General features: G+C 33.9%; 2 protein-coding genes across 2 annotated transcripts in view; both read left to right on the forward strand.

Moving 5' to 3' along the window:
• Nucleotides 1–23042, forward strand: part of LOC133325781 (eukaryotic initiation factor 4A) — a 207919-nt gene that overhangs the window by 74426 nt on the left and 110451 nt on the right. The gene's annotated exons all lie outside the window — the stretch shown is intronic.
• LOC133325774 (developmental protein eyes absent) lies at nucleotides 681–8614 on the forward strand. The gene is made up of 5 exons (XM_061534495.1): nucleotides 681–756; nucleotides 4522–4568; nucleotides 6084–7994; nucleotides 8058–8302; nucleotides 8381–8614. The coding sequence occupies exons 1-5, from the start codon at nucleotides 685–687 to the stop codon at nucleotides 8560–8562; spliced, it is 2457 nt and encodes an 818-aa protein (XP_061390479.1). The 5' UTR covers nucleotides 681–684; the 3' UTR covers nucleotides 8563–8614.

The following is a 23042-nucleotide window of genomic DNA, read 5'->3' on the forward strand; positions in this document are numbered from 1 at the left end:
CACACACTCAAAAACATGCTATCTCTGTCTATGCTCAATAGCACGATTGTTCACTGCTTTGTGTACATCTTTGCTACAAACCGGACTGAGTGAAACACCCCACAAGTATTCGCTCACAAAAGATAACTTGGCATTTCAGGGGCCAACCACAGCGATGTTATTGGTGGTGGTGGTGGTATGATGGTGGTGTTGAGTGAATTATGAGTGAGTGGAAGACAATGATTGTGTTCTGTGCTATGTTTGCGTTGTGTTAGTCTGACTTAGGATGCTTGAGTCGATTGCAGGAAGTCAGTTTTCTCGAGAGTCTCTAACCGTAACAAACGCCAAGCGAATCGGGAAGACAAATTAATTTAAAATAAAAGAAAAGCAAAATAAAACGAGAATAATTTTTATTGAAAGCGATTATTGATTATCAAAACACAAACTTGCAATTTAAAACCAGACAACAAAAGAAATGTGAAAATTTTAGAAGTAAATTAAGAAGTGCTATAAAATTCACACCGACGGCAATAAACAACAATCGTGCAGTTTTGTTAATAGTATTATTTATGCAAGCAATTGTTGTGAATTGTAAGTTTTATTGTATTTTTTAAACAAAAAACGCCTGATTTTGCATAAGACAAAAAGCATTGGAAAATTTAGTCAATCATTGCCAATAAAAAATATTTGTGTGCTTAAGAAAATATGGTGACCATAATGCCATATAGCTACTCAGCTCCCCGATGTGGATTAATTGATAAAATGATTGAACCGAAGGTATACAAAATTCATCATATTCATTACTAATTAAAAAAAAAATCATAACAACAAAAATCTACTAGGAAGCAAAACTAAAATATGACAAACACTTAAATGTCATTATTATATTATTGTAGTCATTCATCCATTTTGGAATTTGATATATACACACACATGCATATTTACATACATAGGTATTGTTATTTTAATGAATGGAATTTTAATATGAACGACATAATTAGTAGTACGATTAGAATAAATATGTGTATATGCTAATATACGTATTCGGTATATGACGAAAAATATATGTATGTACTTTTTTTGATAGGGAATATTTGACATGATTTGTAAAGAATAATGATTCAATTGAATGTAACTCTCTTGATATCTTCCCAAATATCATCTCAGAATGTTATTGACGCCATTAGGTTATTGAATGCAATTAGATAATTATAGATCCTCAGTGGTCCATGAAATGCGTAAAGTAATTCTAAATTACATATGTCATATGTCTGTTTTTAATCTGTCAATAATCGTGGTTCTGTACAATTTTATTAAACATGACAATACATTGGAAACTTAAAATAAATTGTTGTTGGAAGATGTTATATTTGAAATTTATAATTATATTGAAATTTATAAAATTCTCTTGTGTCGCAATATTAGCTGCATTTTTTCCATTTGCTTGCTAGGAAGTTTATCTGATATTTGTCAGATAAATCGAAATTTACATTCCAATTGGAAATAAATGCAAAGATACAAGATGTTAAAATACTGCATCTTCTGTTTATGTTGAAATATTGAGAATTCTGAAGATGACACCAAAACCATGCCGGACTTTACCAAAGAAGGTTATGGTAAATTATGTCGCACATGTATCGGCACAGTGTTCAAACTCGGCATTAGATGACATATTTCATATAATTGATGTTGAACAAATTAGAGCTGCACTCCTCAAAGTAAAAGTAGACAAATATATTCTCAAGTACTAACATTTTATTAAAACCATATTCTAGATGGAAATGTATCCTTTAGTTTACATTATATGTACTATAGTATAACTATTACCATTTCCCAGCCTTTTACATTATCTGCTTGTTTGTGGTTTTACAAAGGTTCCAAAAGCTTTTCTTCATTTGCCGTTGCCAATTCGATTACTTTGAGTATGATGAAAGATATTCCAAGACATTTCATTAGTCTTTATTTCATTTCTGCTGCTGTTGTTGTTATTTTGTTTAATTTTACGATCTTGATCTGTTGACAAGTTTGTGGTAGCCTTAGACATTGTGGTGGCAAATATCCCACACAGCGGAACACAAACAGTTTGTTCTGAATCCTGATTTTACAAATTAACCCCCTTAGACCCGAACACCGTCGCCAGCAAACATCACACACACACAACTGTATGGCTGTTGACAAATTTTCACAAAAATAAAAGCAAATTAATCAATTGCTTTAATGAATGGCCGCGATAGGCTTGGACTGATAGCACAGAAATGCGAATTCAAAACCTTCAGACTTCAAATCTACTTAAGATTGTGATCGTATGCTTGAAGCGTGAGCAACAAATCTTGAAGGTTCTTAATTTTTGGCACTTCATAAGTCATTTTAATGGAAAACAAATTGTGAAACGCGCTACAATAAAATTCGTCCCTGCCTGCTAACCCTCACCCGCACCCTAGCCAGCGAAAGCATTTGTATAATGACAAATAAAACAAACAAAAAATCAATAACTTGTTAATTATAATTAATGAGGAGTAGAAGAACAACAAACTCACACACACACACACATATACACTCTCACTTTAAATTATGAATAATAACAAATCAAATTATTTTTAAATAATTTATCTCCAATGAAAATCTCCTCGCTAACTAAACGAAGATGAGCAGCAGAAAGACAGAAAAGGTGTAATAAGTAGGGGTTGGGGGGAAACAGAGATGAGGCACAGAACACCAAGAAATGTGTAAGATAACGATCTGTCAACCGAGTCAGTGTGAGGCTGTAAAACCGAATGTGTCCCAATGAGGAAAGGCTTGAATGGCTTTTGAAGGCTCTTTAAGGGTTAAACAGGTATTCAGACTCAGCCATCCATGTATCTTTTCTTTCGCATCGGAGAAGAGTCGTTCGTTGGCGATAATGATGCTGGTGCTGTTGTTGTTATGGTCATTTGCTTGTTCTATACCCGTATCCGTAGTAGTCGCTTGCAGGTTTCCCCGTTGCTGTTCTTGTTGTTGTTGCCTTTTATATATTTTAATGTTTTGTTTGGCGACTTGTGCCATAAATTAGTTGACAGTTTTGTTGCTTGCTGGCCTGGCCTGACTGTTGTGTTTCAACTCCAAAAACAAAACAACAACAACAAAAACTCAGAGGGGACAAACGGTTGGTTAACTGTTGTTGTGGGGCTACATTGGTTGGCACCGAGTCTGGGGATTCCGGTGTCTACCACATACTGGCCAACATCATAAACATGGGCCACTTAACAGATCGTGATCTTCATCATCAGCACAACACATAGCCTCAGCTCAGCTCGGTTCGACTCGCGATTCGGCTGTTCAGCTTCATTGCTCATTTCATCTGAATAATTTTTGGTGTTACTTTTTTTATTATTAATTTTAATTGTTGTTGAGATAACAACAGCCAAGTCAGCCGGGCATAGAGAGTTAGGCATTCATATGCCCCGCTTTTAGGAATCACACCAAGACGATTTGTATTTGCAAAGACAACAAATTTATAGTTTATTTCACACAGATTTTCCCATCAAAATGTTGTGATTTTTTCATTCCTGTTGTTTTTGTTGTTGACATTTTGCAAAATTTTTGTTTAGCTATGTAAAAAATGTTTACAAACATAATCGCATTTATGTTTGGCAATGATAATGAAGGCGACACCTTTTTAACGGCTGACTGTTCCCGGAATGCTGACTCAAACGTTTTGCTGACATTTTTTCCTCAAGTCTAGCGCCTCATGGCTGACTGAAAACGCAAGCTTGCATGAGAATGTGGCCATTTGTGGCCCAGAAGAAGTAAAACAACATAATTATGCTTATTAAGCCATTCTTTGTTTTGTTTAGGCCTCATTAATCCTGTTTTAATTAAAAAAATAAAGGCTCACCCACAAATTTACTGCAAATTTTATGGTTTTATAAAAACAACAAACTGGGTTTCAGCCTGACTATTTTGCAAAAACAAAATTCTGCAAAAAAGGTTTTGGAATTTCACGTTGGAGAGGTGTGACATATTTGAACTAATATCGGGAATATTCACATTCAAATAAATTGTCCAATAAAATTATATTTCAAACCTGGCAAATAACTATGTATTTATTTTATTCCTACAGCATTTGTTATCTTCTTTATCATTCTGCGACTAAAGTCAGAATAGCACACAACACGAAACGTCAAAATGCACGCTTCATGCATTCGTTTGCATGGTCATGCAAAATAATTTATAGAGTATTGAAATGTGTCACTGAAATATGTTAAAATTCCTCTAAATACCCTTTATTCTCACTTGCTTGCTGGGCAGTCTGCTTCCTTGGATGAAATGTAGGTAGTCCGCACGCACGCATGCCAAACTAAGGAGCGCGCTTGCATGAAATGTCATGTTGGTTGGCACGCAAAAATACTCCTGGTATTTAATGTCACATCGGCCACACTACATTTCTCTAAAAAATGTTTTTGATCTCTGATTTTTTGTTTGTTTTTACATTTTTATGCTTAGCCAACAGAGTCAACGGAACTTAGAAGTAACCATGTCTTTTCTCTTCCTTTTTCATTTCAGGTTAAACGTCCCAAAACAGAGCCTACAGATACAAATGATAGAAATCGGTAAGTTGGCAATAATCAGTTGTACGAAGTGAATTGATTTATTCAAACTATTTTAAGCTAAGAGTGACCTACCATTTTCCAATGGAATTCCAACTACATTGCTTTGATAGACTTCTATTTCATGTTTTTCTTTTATACAAATAATCAATCAGCCATAAAACCAAATGATAAATAAAGGTGTCATATTTTATGAACAATTTTAGAAGAAAGGCGTGTGATTTCTAGACACGAATCATTGACGAAAGACAAACGAAAATGTAAACGAATATTCAAATAAAATCATTCCCTGGCCAGCAGATGTTTAAGCCAAATTATGGAGATGAAAAAACATGAGTAGAGAAAGAAGCAAGACGACGCTTCGTTTGTCAAATACAACAATTTGTCATTGATTCAAAAAAGAAGATTTTTTAGCATTTTCCTGTGGGCGTTGTATGTGTTCCTTAATCCCTTAAGTAGGGGCACATCGCCTATCCCATTCCCATTATGAATTATGGAATATGGTCCCTCTTTAAATGACATCGAACAATAATAACAGAAATTAAATGATGGGAAAAATGGAAAATGTGTGCGTGTTAAGACTCTTTAGCAGTGCACTTTCCTTTCACAAATATTTCCACGGAGAGAAAACACTGTAAAATGAACAATTTTAGGGAGAATAGTTTGTCACCTCTATGTCTGCCACATGTCCTCTGCATTCCGAGAAATACAGCCGCATATGCCTCTTTCTGTGGAGGAACATGACGATTATGACATTTACAAGTAAACAGTGAATTTTACAGCTGTGACATTTGAAACTTAAACTTAAAGACACAAATTTTGGGTTAAGTACAATTTGTGTCACTTTACAATTTGTTTAAATGAATGTCGAAAAATCGAATTCATAATAAAATATTTTATTGCTACTTTTTTTTAAATGTCTAATCAAAAAATTTTTTAATATCGATTTTATTATTTTTTGTTCAAAAATAAACGAGTTTGGCCAGTCCAAACATTTGTTTACCACATGTTTTAGATTCGAAGGAAAATCCTTTTCGTTTTCTTCTAAAATTGTCGCAAACACTTTATAATTATTTCCCAAAATCTTTCAAAGTGCTCGTTAAAACCCAACACATTACAAATTATGAACCGAAAGGAACACCAACAACAACAACAAAGAAACACTTGACAAGATCAATACACATATCGGTTTTGAGTGAGCACATGCGCAAACAGCTTAGCAGTCATTAAAAGTGTCCCTTGCCTCCTCTTGTGGTATGGGTCACACAGTGAGTGGCTGTGTGCGTGCGTGTGTTCGTGCGTTCAGCCAACCACTTGACTTTACGATTCATATGTTGGACGATCGAGAATTTTATTTATTTTTAATTTGTTTCTTTTCAAAAAAGGCGCACATAAAAATCATTATACGACCCTCAAGATGTTAAATTTCAGTTGACATTTTATGGTCTTTCGAAATCAATAAAATTAATATTCCCTTTTGATCGAACACAGATTACAATAATTTGCTTTCTCTTACAGACTCTGTACGGCGGCCCAAAACTCGATTACAACACAACAGTCCGCCTCACATTTGCAAGGTCCACTGGGGAGCTCTCAGACAGGCTCTCCATTAACAGCTAGTGGTTCCTCCTTACTTGCCTCATCCAGTCAATGTAGTCCTCTGGCATTGCCACCACAAACCCAACCGCTGCAGCCTACCATAACCTCCTTGGCCTCACTCTCAAATTATCATCACGCTCACGCATCGCAACACCAGCATTCACCACACCACCATCAGCACCAACAACAACAACAGCAGCATCATCAGCAGCAACCACCTTCTTCAGCGTCATCACTAAGTGCGAGCAGCTGTAGCCTAACCGCCAATAATCTACCATCTCTTTCCAACGCCTCAGCCTCTCAATTTGCCCACACGGCAGGTAGCAGCAGTTTCTCAACATATCAGCAGCATAGCATAAATGCATCAGTGTCTGCTACATCTACAACAACAAATGATAATTCCACCACGCTCTCATCGTCCAATTCCACCTCAGCATCAGTGAATGCGCTGAGCAGCAGTAGTAGTGGCATGTCACACTGGCTAAATACTGAACATCAGTCTGCCACACAACTGCCTTCCGTCAAGTCAGAGAGTCGCTCGCCCGGCATAACGAATTCGAATCAAACGACACAGCAGCATTTGCAGTCATCGTCGAACGCCACAGAAGTGACAGGTCTTAGCGGTCACTTGGAATCGGGTGCCAACAACGGAAACCATCCTAACTCCGTATCGAATCTATACAGTTGTTCGGCTTCAGTGAACTCCTCGACGGGTTTGGTTGGTCTCGATTCGCCCAGCAATACACTGAGTTCCTCGTCCATGGCTGCTGTAAATTCCACTGCAGCAGCTGCCGCGGCAGCCGTTGCCTACGACACCAAACACGATTACTACAATTATTACAACAGTATGCAACAATATACACCGCCATTCTATTCCACCTACGGCACTCCCTATACGACAGCGGCCAGAGCTGCACCAAAGATAGAACCATCATCGCCCTATCTAACATCGACATATGCCTCCAGCAATAATAACTCGGCACAGCTTTATCCCACAGCCTATGGCTATAATAATTTTGCCCAGTTCGGTTCGGCTGCCGCCCAACAGGATTACTCCTCGTACTATAACGATCAATATGGCAACTACTATAATCCCGCGAATTATTCCCCGTATGCTGTCAGTTCCCCAAGCTCCAGTGCCAGTCACGGTTTCCATGTGGCAGCCTCCAATCTTTCGGAAAGCCCCACCGACACTCACTCCACAACTCCAGTTTTGCACAACACCCATTCGCCGCATTCTCCTCTACCCATTTCGCCCAACAACAACATGGCTTCAACTGGCAACACTGCCTCGAGTAATGCAGCGACGTCATTGCCGAAAACTACACCCACTGGCAAGACTGGCCGATCTCGAGGACGTCGCCACCAGCAACCTAGTCCGACACGCAGCTGTACCTCCGACACACCAAACAGTGAAGCTGTTAAGCCCCCGGAGAGGGTGTTCATTTGGGATCTAGACGAGACCATTATCATCTTTCACACACTGTTGTCGGGTTCCTTTGCCAGCCGTTATACCAAAGATCACAGTGCCCTAATGACGATAGCCTTTCGCATGGAGGAGATGGTCTTTAATTTGGCCGACACCCATTTCTTTTTCAACGAAATCGAGGAATGTGACCAGGTCCACATCGATGATGTTTCATCGGACGACAATGGTCAAGATTTGAGTACATATAATTTTGCCACTGACGGTTTTCACACAGGAGCACCACCCGGCGCTCCACCGAACTTGTGTTTGCCCACTGGTGTAAGAGGCGGTGTCGATTGGATGCGCAAATTAGCTTTCAGATATAGGAAAATTAAGGAAATCTACAACACCTATAGGGGAAAGTAAGTAACCGAAATAATAATTTAACCGGGAATAAAACTAATTGCGATTCTTTTTTCTTTTAGTGTTGGTGGTTTATTGGGACCTGCCAAAAGAGACGCTTGGTTACAAATCCGCCAGGATATTGAAATGGCTACCGACAATTGGGCCTCGTTGGCTACTAAATGCCTAAATATGATAGCTCAACGTGAAAATTGTGTTAATGTTCTGGTGACTTCAACTCAATTGGCACCAGCTTTGGCCAAAGTCCTGCTCTTTGGTCTGGGAGGCATCTTCAATATTGAAAATATTTACAGTGCCCACAAAATAGGTAAGTTTGTACGTTTGTAAAATAAGTTTGGCGAAATAATTTACTTATTTTTTGCTGTTCTTCCGTTCTTCGTTACAGGTCAGGAAACTTGTTATGAGCGTATTGTGACGCGTTTTGGACGCAAAAGTACATATGTAGTTGTGGGCGATGGTGCCGAAGAGGAATCAGCCGCCAAAGCCATGAACTTCCCATTTTGGCGGATATCATCGCATAGTGATATTAGAGCTTTGTACACGGCACTCGATATGGGTTTCTTATGAAAAACTTTACACGCATTCGCTGTGCTGGTTAGGGCAACATTGTAAATTATCAGAAAAGCAGAACAACAAATTAATGGCAAGAATGAAATCTTCTGAAAAACACGCACTAATTTTCAAAGACTTAAAAACAGAACAAAAAAAAAAACGAGACAAAAAACCTGTACAAAATTTACACTGACTTTTGAAAATGTAAAATTTTTGTTTTAAATATAATTATAAATTATTTATTAAAATGTCTATATAATCTAAGTTTGACATACACACACATGCATACATACGTAGATTATAAATAAATAAAATTAAGCACAAAATAATGTAATTATTTTGTTTATAACACAACAACGTTGCACATATTATTTAAATGTATTATTAGATCAGTTTTTGTTTGTGTCATTACTGTATAATGTTTGTATATTATTTTCTTTATTAGTTTTATTACTTAATTTTAATGGTAATTCTGAAATAAGCAAAAGAGTTATATGCGAGTGTTCTATAAAAGCAAGCACACATTTATTTTGAATAAGTAGATGTATTTGTATCTGTACTTTGCATTAGTATTAAATGTTAGTGATTAGAAAAAAAACAAAATAACTGAGAATGTGTTGTATGACACGACGACGCCAACAACAACAAATAAATATTATTATTATAAATTATTTAGTTAAAAATGTATTATGCAAAACTATAAAATAAAAACAAAAAAGGAACAATATTAAAAAAAAAAAACAAAATAAAACACAAAAATAAAAAAGAAATCCTACAATTAATTTCAAAAAATCAAATAAAAACTTGCACTATTATAAAGAATAAAGTACATGTTTATTTATTACAAATTTACGGAAAACACAAATAAGGTGACACTACAGTGGCGAGCAAAAGTGTGCAAAGATTTGTAAAATTTCTTCTAAAAAGGCTATAAAATTGTTCTAGCTACGATATTCCAACGAATGTTTATTCACTATTTGTTACATTATATCATGGTGCAAAAAATAAATAAAATGTACAACTCGTGAACAACAGCAACAAATGGCGAGTAACATCGCAAATGTCAATTTATAATTAACCGTTATTTTTGATTATGTTTTGGTTTGATACCGACTTTGTGTGTATTTAAAAAGCTTTAGTAGAGTTTCCAAAATGTTAGTTCTGAATAATTTTGGGACAGTCAGCAGACAAATAATTAAATATTTACAAAGTAGTCCATAATGTCGTCCACATTGTTCGTATAAGTCGAAATATATTACCGAAATGTATAACATATGGTCCCTAAAGATTGTTAACTGACGCATATGCAGGACATATTGAGTGTTCAACGAGGAATAGTGATACCAAAACCAAAATTATAAATCGACTCATACTAATATTTCATAATTTTTTTTCTGAATTTTAGGTGTTTTGTAAACTTTGCTATATCTCTTGCAAAATCCAACCTTTATTTTACCTTGTTAACACGAACTTGTAATTGCTTTTACGATAGGTGTTACAAATACGTACATACCTGCAAAAGAAAGAAAAAATTATATATTAGTAAATTGGAAAATATAAAATACGTATATTTTTATGTCAGTTTTTTCTCTTTCAAGTCGAGCTTAATGTTCGAAGTTTTTTGCGAAGAACCTACGCACCCATCATTATGCGACACGTTTCGCCGTAGTTTAAGCGGTTCATCAGGCATATTGGGCAATGTGGCTTTACAAAGGTCGTATGTTGATAATATGTATTTATAATTCAAATTTATCAATGTCCGACATTTGTCTTCACTCACCTATAAGGCTATACCTATATATCGACTTGAAAGAGAAAAAACTAACTTAAATATCATTCAAATGATCATAGTTTACTGGCAAAACTAAAATAGATAAATTATGTAAATATATATAAATTGAAATAAAACCTATAAAAAAACCTATATATAAATTGAAATAAAACCTTTGTGTGAAGTTGACAATCAATGTACTCATTTTAAAGTCACATAGCTATACAATAATGTATATTCAAATTTCGAAAATTTTCAATGGGTTGCGAATTGAGCCAATCCATATATAGGATCAGGAACCCATTTTTTTTTTTTTTTTGCAAAAAATCGATTTCACTCCATTTCAAATCCGGCTTACATGAAATTTAAATTTTAACATGAAATGACGATCAGTTTAACTGATGGAACTGGAGATTATAACGAAGGTAAAAATATGAGGAATTTAAAAATAAACATAAAAAATTCCTTAAATAATAAATAAATTTGATTTCCAAAACCTTGTGCCAAGCAGTGCCATGGTGTATTTTAATGGTTAGAGCACCAATCGAATTATAGGGGAGAGGGGAGCACCTTCTGAACGGGGGCACCTTTGAACAGCGCTCATAAAATCTTTTTCCGACCCGCTACGACATTTTTGTATATGACAATCTTGTTCTTTATCTGCGTAAACCACTTTGGCTAGCTTTTCCAGTTGTCGACAAATTGTACATGGGTAACCATGTTTTCGCAGTGTAATTGTAAACTTTTATTCTTTTGGTTGTAAGGGCGCAGGAAGAATTCTGTGAAGGTTTTCTTTCGTTAAACAATTTTTTTGCATTAATTTCAAACATAACTAATGTAATTGCTATCATATATATTTATTACGAAAAAAGTTATTATACATTTCCGTAAAATGATACGGGTGGGGCACCTTTGAACATGCCCATTAAATTCGAGTAAAAAGCGGAGTTTTTAACTTTTGGCTTCGATTTCTCAAAATTTCAAATGGGATAATAAGACTACGAAATTAACTGTATTTTTCACCATATTAATTTTTGTTTTTATGTTTTAATAAATTTTGATCTGAATTGTTTAATTTTCGAAAATTTTTGTATATATTTTTTATTTTTGAATAAAATACATTTTTATTTTAACATAAACACTGCAAAAAACCAAGCCGTCCAAAAATGTTAAGTCTTGTTCTTTAGTTTTACGTTTTTCTTTTAGAATCGTAATCAGCGTCCTCGAAACACTTATATGCGACATTTATTTATTTCATAAACCCACTGCTTTAATTATGGCCAAAAATGGGAACTTTGACTCGTAGTGCATTCGTTTAAATATTTCCCAGTTAGACAAAACCAGGGAAATTAGATCAATAATGATGGGATGGTATCCCATCAACAATAAAACAAAAAAATTAAAAGCCAAAAATAATAATTTATAGAAATTCCTGATATATATATATCGTAATATGTTTTTTAAACTTTTTTAAACACTTTCAAAATAAACGACTCATATACGTCAAATTTTATATATGTTCACTTCCGCAAAAAAGTAAACCAAAGTCGAAGAATTTGTTTCTTTAAGTATACTTAAATACGTAAAGTAAAGGCAAAAAATACAAAGAAAGACCACATTTGTCATTTTTTCTTCTTGTTCGTAGCATATATATTATTTTAATGACTAAAAATGCAGACACTGCAGAAATAAAAACTGCAAAATAAACAATGTCTCGCGAGTGACCGAGAAAAATCCTTCGCAAATAAAAGATATGTCATATTTTGAAATTTTGAAAATGCAATAATAATAATGCCTGTAGGCCTATTCTGTAACTTTTTAACAACATTCGATATTGTTTATTTTACAACAATTTCATTTGTTTGTTTTATTGTTTTTACAATAACAAAAGAAATTTAAACAATATCGAATGTTGTTAAGATTTACAGAATAGGCCTACTGATATCTCTTATTCATGTAAAGGATATAAAAGTTCAAAATATTCACACAATTCGCAGAGTTTTCCCATTATTAGTAGCGATGTCTAAAGTCATGTATATTTGAAGTAGTGTGAGTGACCGCTCTTTTGTGACTTTTATCTGAAAAGTTAAAAAACTAGAGGCTCTCAATTTGTTTACCACTGATAGTACTCCTAAAGTTCTACAAAAAATATTAAGGGAGAATTGTAAAAAATGAAATTGTTTTCGATTTATTTAAGATTTAAAATTTGATTTTGCCTCTGAAAGTCGTGCGGATGTGCCCATATAGTTGCCCATATATTTGCATTAGTATTAAATGTTAGTGATTAGAAAAAAAAAACAAAATAACTGAGAATGTGTTGTATGACACGACGACGCCAACAACAACAAATAAATATTATTATTATAAATTATTTAGTTAAAAATGTATTATGCAAAACTATAAAATAAAAAACGAACAATTTAAAAAAACAAAAATAATAAAAAACTCTTACAATTAATTTCAAAAAATCAAATAAAAACTTGCACTATTATAAAGAATGAAGTACGCGTTGATTTATTTATAATTTAAGATGTCACACAAGTGGACGAATACAAAGAAGGTGACACTACTTATCGTTTGACCACGAACTTTGTTTGATTTCGTTGTCAGATCGATATGTCCAATACCGTTCAAAACCTACAAAGTCACAGTTTGTTTATGCGCTGCGACTGGTGAGCGCTACTGTGAAATGATATCCAAAATTGGACTACTCGCAAAAAATATATATAGACCATACTATCGATTCAAATTAAGATTTCACGCATTTTCTCATTTCTTGTATTTTTTTTTCTTTTGAAAAAATCTATATCTCTTACAAAATCAGCCTTTATTTTACCTTGTTAACATCAAACCTGTAATTGTTTTTATTTACAAATACGTACATACCTGAAAAGAAAGAAAAAATATATATTAGTATATTGGAAAATATAAAATATGTATATTTTAAGTTAGTTTTTTTTCTTCTTTTTCAAGTCGAGCTTCATGTTCAAAGTATTGCAATGAAAATGAAGGCCAGGGAAAGAACCTACGCACCCATCATTATTCCACGCGTTTTGCCGTTGGTTAAGCGGTTCATCAGGTATATTGGGTGGCTATGTGGTTTTACAAAGGTCGCACGTTGATAACTTGTATTTATAATGCAGTTAATGTGAAGTTGCACCCGCGAATTAAATTCAAATTTATCGGTCTTCACTCAGTCCTTTTTATAGTTAGCTACGTTGCTAACTAGAAAGAGGGAATAAATGAACATGAACATACTAAGATTTGTTCTTCAAAGTCTACGCTCCGCCATGATGATGACATTCAAAATATGTAAAATTAATGGGGGCTCTTGGGAGAAAACTCATGTTATGATAGAACCGTGAAAATGCCGAGAAAGGTGTGAATGATTAAAATTCTCAAAATACATAATAGTGGGCCTGCGTTTTATGGGGCTATAACAAATTTGACAGCCAATGAGAAACATGTCCAAAATTCCCAAAATACTGACATGGGTCAATGGTATTCATTTCCAGTACAGAGATGTGGTTATAATGAGAACCCAAACTACAAAACTACAGCAAATTTCGATTGAAAAACGCGTCCAAAATCCCAAAAAATACTGAAGATTGGGGGTGTCGTTATATGGGGCTACCCTGAAACTTGGGCCAATATTAACAACTTTTGGTACGGACTTGAGCTATACCATGAGAACCCAAAATACTAAATTACAGCCGATTCGGCTGAAAAACATGTCCAAAACTACCAAGATACCGAATATTGGTAGTACCGTTATATGGGGGCTAAACCAAAACCTTGACAGATATTATATCCAATACCAAACAACCTAGCAATGTCTGTGCAAAATTTCAGAGCTCTATATTAAATATTATTATCTCTATCAGATTTCAACAGACAGACTGGCAGACTCTCATAGATCAACATAGCATTTTATTCTGATCAGGAATATACATATATACTCCATGGGGTCGCCGGCAAGTATTCCGAGGTGTTGCAAACGGAATGGCAAATTTAATATACATACGATGGAGGATTTAAAAAATAAAAATTATTTGTAGCCATTCCCTGCGAGCAGAGAATGTTTTTAGCAGAGGTATGTGGTGACGCTAAATGAGTTAAAATGACGAAAAAGTTATTTTTTGTCTATGGTTTTAAAATTGCTATAAAGAGATTAAAACGTTTAATATTGTTCGCTCTGTTGTTATGACATCGTAACAACTCTGAATTTCCCAGGGGCATCAACAAAAAATTTAGCTTAACAAGGAAGGACGGACATAATAATTTCAAAAATGAAAAAAATCAAGAATATGTTTTTTCTGTTTCAGTCATTCATTCCTCAAGTGAGAGAATAATTTTTATTACACTCTGAAAAGTAGTAGTAGCTTTTCCCAAAAATTTCCCACTGCATTTCACTCAAAAAATACATTTCTGTTATGACCTCTTGTACCCGTCGGTTTGGCCATCCGACAGCTCTTCGGAACTCAGGGAGGTCCTCAACCGCCAAAACCAACGCATGGTCTAACATCACATTTTTTTATAATCTTCTTTAGGACAAAAAAAAAACAAATAAACAAGTACACAAGAAGACAACAATTACAAGAAGAACATTCCAGGAGGTTTATAGGGTTCCTTGGTGTTCAGAACACCCACTCAGCCCACCCAACCTTGGTCCACTTCTTCCAATATTCATCCAGGTGGACCCCATTAACTCCCTTATCCTTACCCTTCCTTCACATGATCACTCCTTCCATGAAGTTAAAACTATTCCATGTTCATTGCTCTTACAGAGACTCACATAATGTTTATTAAAAAAAAGATAATTTAGTCTACTACATAAAAACAAATTATTAAATAAAAATCGAAATTTCGTTACTAAACAAAAATTATTCACCTCACAAAATCTATAGGACAAAAATACCTTAGCTGGGGGGTTTTGTTATCGGGTATAAATTTTGAATCTAACATTTCTTACGTTCGCCTACCTAATCGAGCTCAATTAAGTGGTTAATCTTCCTGAGACCATTCTCGTCTCGCACAAAATTCAATCAATTATGACCCCTATCACTATCTGTATCTAAAGTCCCTTACAATGGTCAGTACTTCAAAAATTAATTTAAAAAAAAGTTAATAATAAAAATAAGAACTAAATTATAAAATACTTAACACTAAGATTAGGAAATAATATAAAAATATAAATCAAATTAATTTTTCCGTCTCAAAAAAAGGATATCGAATAAATTATGAATGAAATCTTTTTTTCTTTTGGCAATGAAAGGTATTTCGACCAGATACGATATTTTGGTCGTTTAGCGCCTAACGGCATGCTTCAATTTCTGTATCTATGAATTATTTTATAACGTTATAACAGTTTTTTGCCAACTCACGATAACGTACCGTAAAATTTTATCGAAAATGTTGGATAAGGTTGGTGTCTTGACTATAATTACGGATAATTACGGATTTTCGCGGAAAATTTTTTTATCCGTGAACAAAAAACATTGTTTTTTTGTTTTTCCATCCAATTTTCGCGGAAATCAATCAACAAAATCAAAAAAATAATCAAAAATCATTAATTTTGGAAAAAATTGATGAAAATTAATAGTATAACAGTTTTATAACAGTATAACAGTTAACGGTGCCGCCATCTATTGATTGTTATTCACAATTGTAATGCAGGGTTCGTTACTTTGATGGTTGGTGCAACGAATAAAGAAATAAAATAAAAAAATAAAATAAAGAAATCGAAAGACATTAAAGTATAAAGATAGGACATTTCATAGTCACGCATAAAATATAGATGTCGGTGGGGTATAACATTATGTTATGTCACGATATGGTTAAATTTTTAGTGAAATGATTTTTTTTATATTCTCCAAATGCACTGGAATTTTGACAAACAGGAAATTTTGAGGAGACAAATATGACAAATATTCTCTTCTCACCCAGTTGAGCATTTTTTTCCAAAAAAGTATATTTATGAAGCAAATTTTCTACATATTTACAATTTGAAAAAAGTACAATCGGAAAAAAAGGGTGAACAAAAATGAGAACAGAATGAGCTGCAGTAATGATAATACTAGTCTTCAAAAATTGCCGACTAAACCGCTGTTTGATATTTCTTTGGGCATTTCTAGGTACATATCGTCCAATGAATCATCTCTCATCAAATATATCCATGCTGATACCCTTTTGCTGATAAAATAAAAAAATATACTTTTGGAGTGGTTATTATAATGCTGGATAAAGACTAGATTAAAAGTGATGTATAAAATCATATTTAGTTGTGTTTATTTTCTTATCCAGACGCATGTTAGGTACTAATATTAAGATGTGAAATACATATTACCTAGTTTTTTTTTTCAAAAATATTGACCGATATATACTCCACTCTCCATGTTCGTTGTTTAGAACAAATCGAATATTTTATTCGAGAGTAGATATTGGGTCTGTTTCAGTTTTTCGACTTTTATACCCTCCAATGTATATTAACATTGTCATTTCGTTTGCAATTCCTCCAAATAACCTGGCTATAATTTGGCGTTTTGGGTTCCTAATGTATAGCGAACTTCCATAAAAAATAAATGGGCTATATCGGTCCAGATTTAGGCATAGCTCCCATATAAGGGTACCCCCAATTGTCGGTTCTTGAGTGCGTTTTTCAACTGAATTCGCTGTAATTTGGTTCACTGGGTTCTTATTAGGTACCGAATTTCCCCACTAAAAATTATAAATATAGGTGTACTTTTTTTGGTAGCTCTTATAAAACGGTACCCCCAATTTTCAGTACTTTGGGGGTTTTGAGCGTATTTTTCGTAATTTAGTGCTTTGGCTGTGATTTAGTGCTTTGAGTTTTTATTGGGTAGCAAATCTCTCCACAAAAAATTATAAATATAGGTACATTTTTTTGGGTAGCCCCCCATATAAGGGTACCCTCCAATTTTCGGTATTTTGGGGTTCTTGAACGCGTTTTTCAACCGAATTCGATGTAATTTGGTATTTTTTAGTCGTGTATAGTAACAAATCTCCCTACTAAAAATTAATAAAATTGGCCCCCTTTTAGGGGTAGTCCCCATGTAACCCCCATTTTATATTAAAATTGTTATCTGATGGGGGACATTCGTTACTCGAAATTGCCAGTTTTTACCCTATAAAATATGAACTTCTAAGACGATTTTCTAATCAAACCGTCTTCTAAGGATATCGTGATACAAAAACTCCAACCTGACGATGATGAAATACAACGGCTAGCATTTAGGCATCTCACCCATATAATAATACCTCCTGAAGGAAAGTATTGAGATAAAATATTGGGTTCGAAATTGAGCTATATCGGTCATTAATTAGGTATATCCACTCATATACCTAATTATACGGGCGGTTTTTTTACCATTGTGTGCGATATGGGGGTATCGCCGTTTCTAGGATCTAATCGTCCGTTTGAGCAATATTTGGTAAACCAACGCCGTTGTAGAAATAATTCGTCTACAATGTCTCTATTTTTACAAATTCAAATTAAGCTTTTTATTTTTGACAAATATGGCAGGCATTTGTTGAGACAATCTATAACATTACACTCAATGTTGGGAGCCAGCCATATTTTTTCTGAGAGAGCTTTCAAAATCTGCATTTTTTCCAGTAGACTTTAACACCATCTATATCGAAAAATTTACATTTTTTTTGGAAAATGCATTTTGTCCAGTCTTTACTATTTATTTCAGGTCTTTGAATGCGGGTTTTCATAATTATGGCATATAGCTAAAGAATATCCGACAGGAGAATTATTGTTCATTCTATAAATAATACAAGTGGTGGCGGCGAATGAATATAATATTTAGACAACATTTAGTGGAAATTATCGATGACTATAAAAAGTAGCGTCAGACAATAAAAATGCAATAAAAATATCTCTTTCAGGACTTTTTTAAGTTTTACAAGGATTTTGAAGACAGTGTATAAGGCGATTCGTTATTTCACTTTAACAAATCAATCACAAATCCAATATGAAGAGAAGTCGGTATATAAAGGTAAATAAGTTGCCCAACAGTGTACTCGTAATTTCGATCAAAAGGTCACCATGCTGATTTGTAATGTCCGACAGAATGAACAACACTGTGAACTACAAAACGTAAAGAACAATAGAGGATTCCTAAAAATAAATATGATTTACGAAGAACGACCCGCAGCACAGTGGGCGAAAAGGCTCATCTAGCGGCGTTTAATTAATAGCGCTTAGGAATTTTGTATTTTATTTTTTGTAATATTTTTTTTTTTTAGTTGAAAATAGATTAAGCTACAGAGTTAAACAAAAAAAAAATTTTTTTAATGTATATATATATATATATATATATAAATATATATATATATATTTTTGAAAGTTGCAATTTTTTTCATTTTTTAGACATTGTTTATTTCGTTCAGGAAAACATGATAAGGTTAGTATATTTAATGTTTCTCATTCTTTGGGGCTAAGAATATATTAAACTTTAATAATAAAAACATTTGTAAACATCTATTTATTAATTTTTTAATAATATTTTTGGCCTTATTAAGACTTCATACATTTCAGTTGTTTTCATAACAAAAATTTAATTATAAATCAAAAAAGAGAAAAAATTCAAATCGAAATAAGAAACTATTATTACTATTGTAATAATAGTTTCTTATTCCGATTTGGATACACAATGTTCTGACAAAAGTTGTAATCTTTCTTTTTTTGGTTGCCTTGTGGTTTGCGTAAATTTGAAATAAAGGGATCTGATTAACACAAAAGCGCATGCATTAAGTCTTTCATTGTATTTAATCGGGATGTATGATGAAATCACGGTAGTCTTCGCAGGGCTTCCATTTCATTTTTCCTAATTGAAGTGGTGATACTTTAATTATATCGGCTCCATGTATTAAGATTTTATGTATGGAACACGGTATATAAAACCAAGGATATAGTATGATAAAAAGTTCTGCGTTCTGTAAAGCATATTCCATAAAAGATTCAATATCGATTTTGAGCCCGCAAGAAATGATATTCCGCCCACTCCGTTCAGCAACATTAAATTCTGATAGAAAAATGAGCTTCTTCGAGGCGCGTAACAATATGATCTACCATATCTTGTAAAGGCAGTTGAGCTGAATAGTTCGTAAATTGGGCTCCATTTGGATAACATTTTAGTTTCGTTTTGTTGGAACATTCGTCAAACTTCTTATCGGGTGTTCCACGATTAGTCAGTGGATTAACTAATAAAAGTTATCCGTCTAACCACTCCTTGTTGTTTTCTTCAAATTTGTGGCGGCTTCTATGGTCGAATTTCCATTTCTCAGCCAATTTTGCTACAATTTTTTTTTTTTTTTTATTAGAAGAACTTTATTAGCATCGCACATGTTGATATTAATAATATTATTAAATATATGAGTTTCAATGACAGAAATTTTTTTAGTACGCACAGGCTCGTTGCGCCATAGTAAATAAACTTCTCGTCTGGGCATCGACATTTTTCCTAAAAAATGCAATATCATGTAAAGTTGCAGGTGGCTGCAGATCATTTGGACATTTTACAATCACAAATCGACATAGTAATTTAAAAAACCATATTCTAACGCGAATACCCACGAATATCAGAAGTTCCGGTCTACGGAAGTCTTACTTTGGATTTTTTCAAGCAGATGATTGGTATAGTACACTTGAACTATATTTTTTCTACAACACTTAAGCACATGTCACAAACAAATTTTTTTTAGTTAATACATACCTCTAATAATAAATAAATCAACTTTTCATTCACTTAATGGAGACAAATGCTACTTTAGAGAAAATTTGGCAATGCAAAGAAAACACGTGTTGAAGCTTAGTTATACATAGGCTGAAACATATGTTGTGTTTGACAGCTCACAGCTATTCAACTAGATCATATCAATCAGAATAGAATCAATATATTAGATCAGTGGGATAGTAGTAATCGATAGAGACACAATTTTGGCCCAATTAAACACTTTGAAAATTGAATTAAACGACGCTAGATCGTCCATTTCGCCCACAGTGCGCAGAGTGGATAGTTAGGAGTCATAAAATAAAAGGCAATACGTTTTAATTTGACTTGAACCTTTCAGCGAGTAAATAGCCATACAAATCATAGCCAAGATGGGTAAATTCATTTTCCTTGTGAATAATCGCCACACCAAAGAACTGATGGACTAGTTTGGGTTTGGTTTGATAGACAATTGAGGCGGATGGTTTCGATGTTGCAACTGCAGCGATGCATGTGATGATTGGTCGGGAATAGTAGAAGCCCTCAACGAATTTACAAAGATAGCACCGCAAAAGCAAAAAACAAATCGGCTACAATGGACAATTATCGTTAATAAAAATGATGCATTGTTATTGGATGGTGAGAGGAGGAGCACCAGTTAATCGATTCCCATGCTTTTCTATTTATATATCAATTGTTGTCCTTTTGCAAGGGCTATGGTTTAAATGATTTATTGAGTTGGCGGTTGAAAGATAATTTCAAACAAACTTCAATGGTGAAAACGAAAAAAGTTGGTGCTATTAAACATAGGAATGAACTTCAAACATTAACCATTCTAACCCGAATCTCTATGGAAATTTTATACTCTCTATCAATTATAATGGAATCTAACACACTGTATTAAATGATACTTCCTTGGCTTTACCCATACCCAACATTTGCTCATACCCAACCTCAGACGAAAACGCACAGTGCCTGATACACATCTTAATTAGTGGCAATGCCCATTATTGATTGTTCCAGTACGGAGGTTGGCGTATTGATAAAATATTTTGTAGGATAAGTTAGCCAATAATAAAACTTCTCCACTGAGCTCCACTGAGGATGTTGTTGCTAACATAAACCGTTTAAAATTATGTTTTATTTTGAATTAAGAAGCATACACATGCATACATACTTAAATCATCTGTACGTATTTGAAGTGCGAACATGAAGAAACAATAAAAGTCTAAAGAGTAGGCTGGTTTCTTGTAAGCGATGAAAATATTTGGTATTATGTGTTACGGAAAAATTTGAGTTTTATTATTGCAGTGCCATAAAATTTAAGGAATATTCTCCTTTGGGCTATACATAAAGGAACAAACGTTATGCAGGATAAGTACAGTGTTTAGACAGAAGAGAAAGCAATATAACCTGGTCTACATTTTTCTCAAATGATTAGTCAATTGGCGGGGTTGTGAACTTTTAGGTATATTTTATCAACTTGAAAATCTTGAACCAATCGGGACTTCCGAAAATCTGAAAACATATTATTGTAGAAGAAAAAAAACCAGATTTTGGCGGTCGCGATTGTTTCAAGATTTTAGTGAGGCACAGGTTCAACATTTTAATATTTATGAAGAAACTATATACAATCAATATATGTGCAATTAAACTTGAATTTATAGTGCCTTTAATATATAATTTTATTAAAAAAGAAAAATCCTTTTGCAACAGCAGAAAAGAATTCAGGTCACTGTGCCACATTAAGCAAATAATATCCAGCGCTTTTCATCCTTTATATCTGCAAAGGAAAATCTGTGGCAAAATGAAATGTTTAGGACTTGCTTTTGATTTCGTTTCATGTAGTTTCGTGTATTTGCCACAGGTTTGTGGCTGTTGGTATCTCTTAATGGCCCTGCACTGGGGTGTGTGAAAACAATTGTACCTCGACCATAAATCACAATTGCTCTCGCCTATACACGTGCTGAAGAGCTTGTTGCTGGAATAGGATTCATGGGTATTTAAAATGTGTTTTTAACTTTGTTTTAAATTGACTTCATCCTCAACCCATTCGTCCAGGCGTCCATTCTTGCACGGTACCTACCTACATCATACCATCTGTTGTTGACTTCCTCGATGCGTAGATGATGTGTGATTTTTTGTTGTTTTTGTTTTTTTTTTGTGGTATAAATCTTTTTTAATATTCACCAGTTCGTTTTGGGGGAGTTAATTGCAATTTTAATATTTAATTTATTGTGGATGTGCCATAAATACGCATTAAACAGAAGCATTTAATTGGGGGGAAGTTAAGCACCAATTCAGTTATTGAGAGAACAAAAAATCTGAGTAATATGTAGTTAATTGAATTGGGGTTTATTAAATGGAGGTAAATTGAAGTTGGTTTTTTATGTTTTTTTTTTTTTTTTGTAAAAAAGAAGATTATTTTTGTTTAATTGGATTAATTCATTAATAACAATATGATCCCAAAGAACTTGAACTTATCTGGATAGTTATTCAATGTCAATGTCTCTTATTCTATTCTATTTTCTTGGGATGTTATCTAATGGGATACAGGAATATTGGTATAAAATCGTAATTTCGGTGAGTCGCATTAAATAAATATACCCCTTGTATGTTTATTCTCGTTCATCTATACCTACATTAGATGGACGTTGATGGTTATACATCAGTATGTAAAAAATTGTGACATCCATAAACAAATTTCATTACAAGTCAAGTTTGGAGACTTGAAATCATCTCAACTGAAGCTGCTATTCGGGACAATTGAGCGACAACATGGATGGGCACACAAACCCACAATTGACAACTCGCAAAACTTGTATAAATGTAAGCCAAGCACTAACGCCTCTTTGTCGCACACCTTCTGGTTATTTTAGAATTTATGATGTCGACTTGATTGAAAATTCACAGTTGCCTTCTTAATAGCTCACTTAGAACATGGCATGGCTAAGGATGCTTGTTGCTGGCTTTTGGTCCATTTA

The sequence above is a fragment of the Musca vetustissima genome, unplaced genomic scaffold (assembly GCF_032173495.1).
Source record: "Musca vetustissima isolate MV318-11 ecotype Yass unplaced genomic scaffold, APGP_CSIRO_Mvet_v1 utg37729, whole genome shotgun sequence".
NCBI classification, from domain to species: Eukaryota; Metazoa; Arthropoda; class Insecta; order Diptera; family Muscidae; genus Musca; species Musca vetustissima.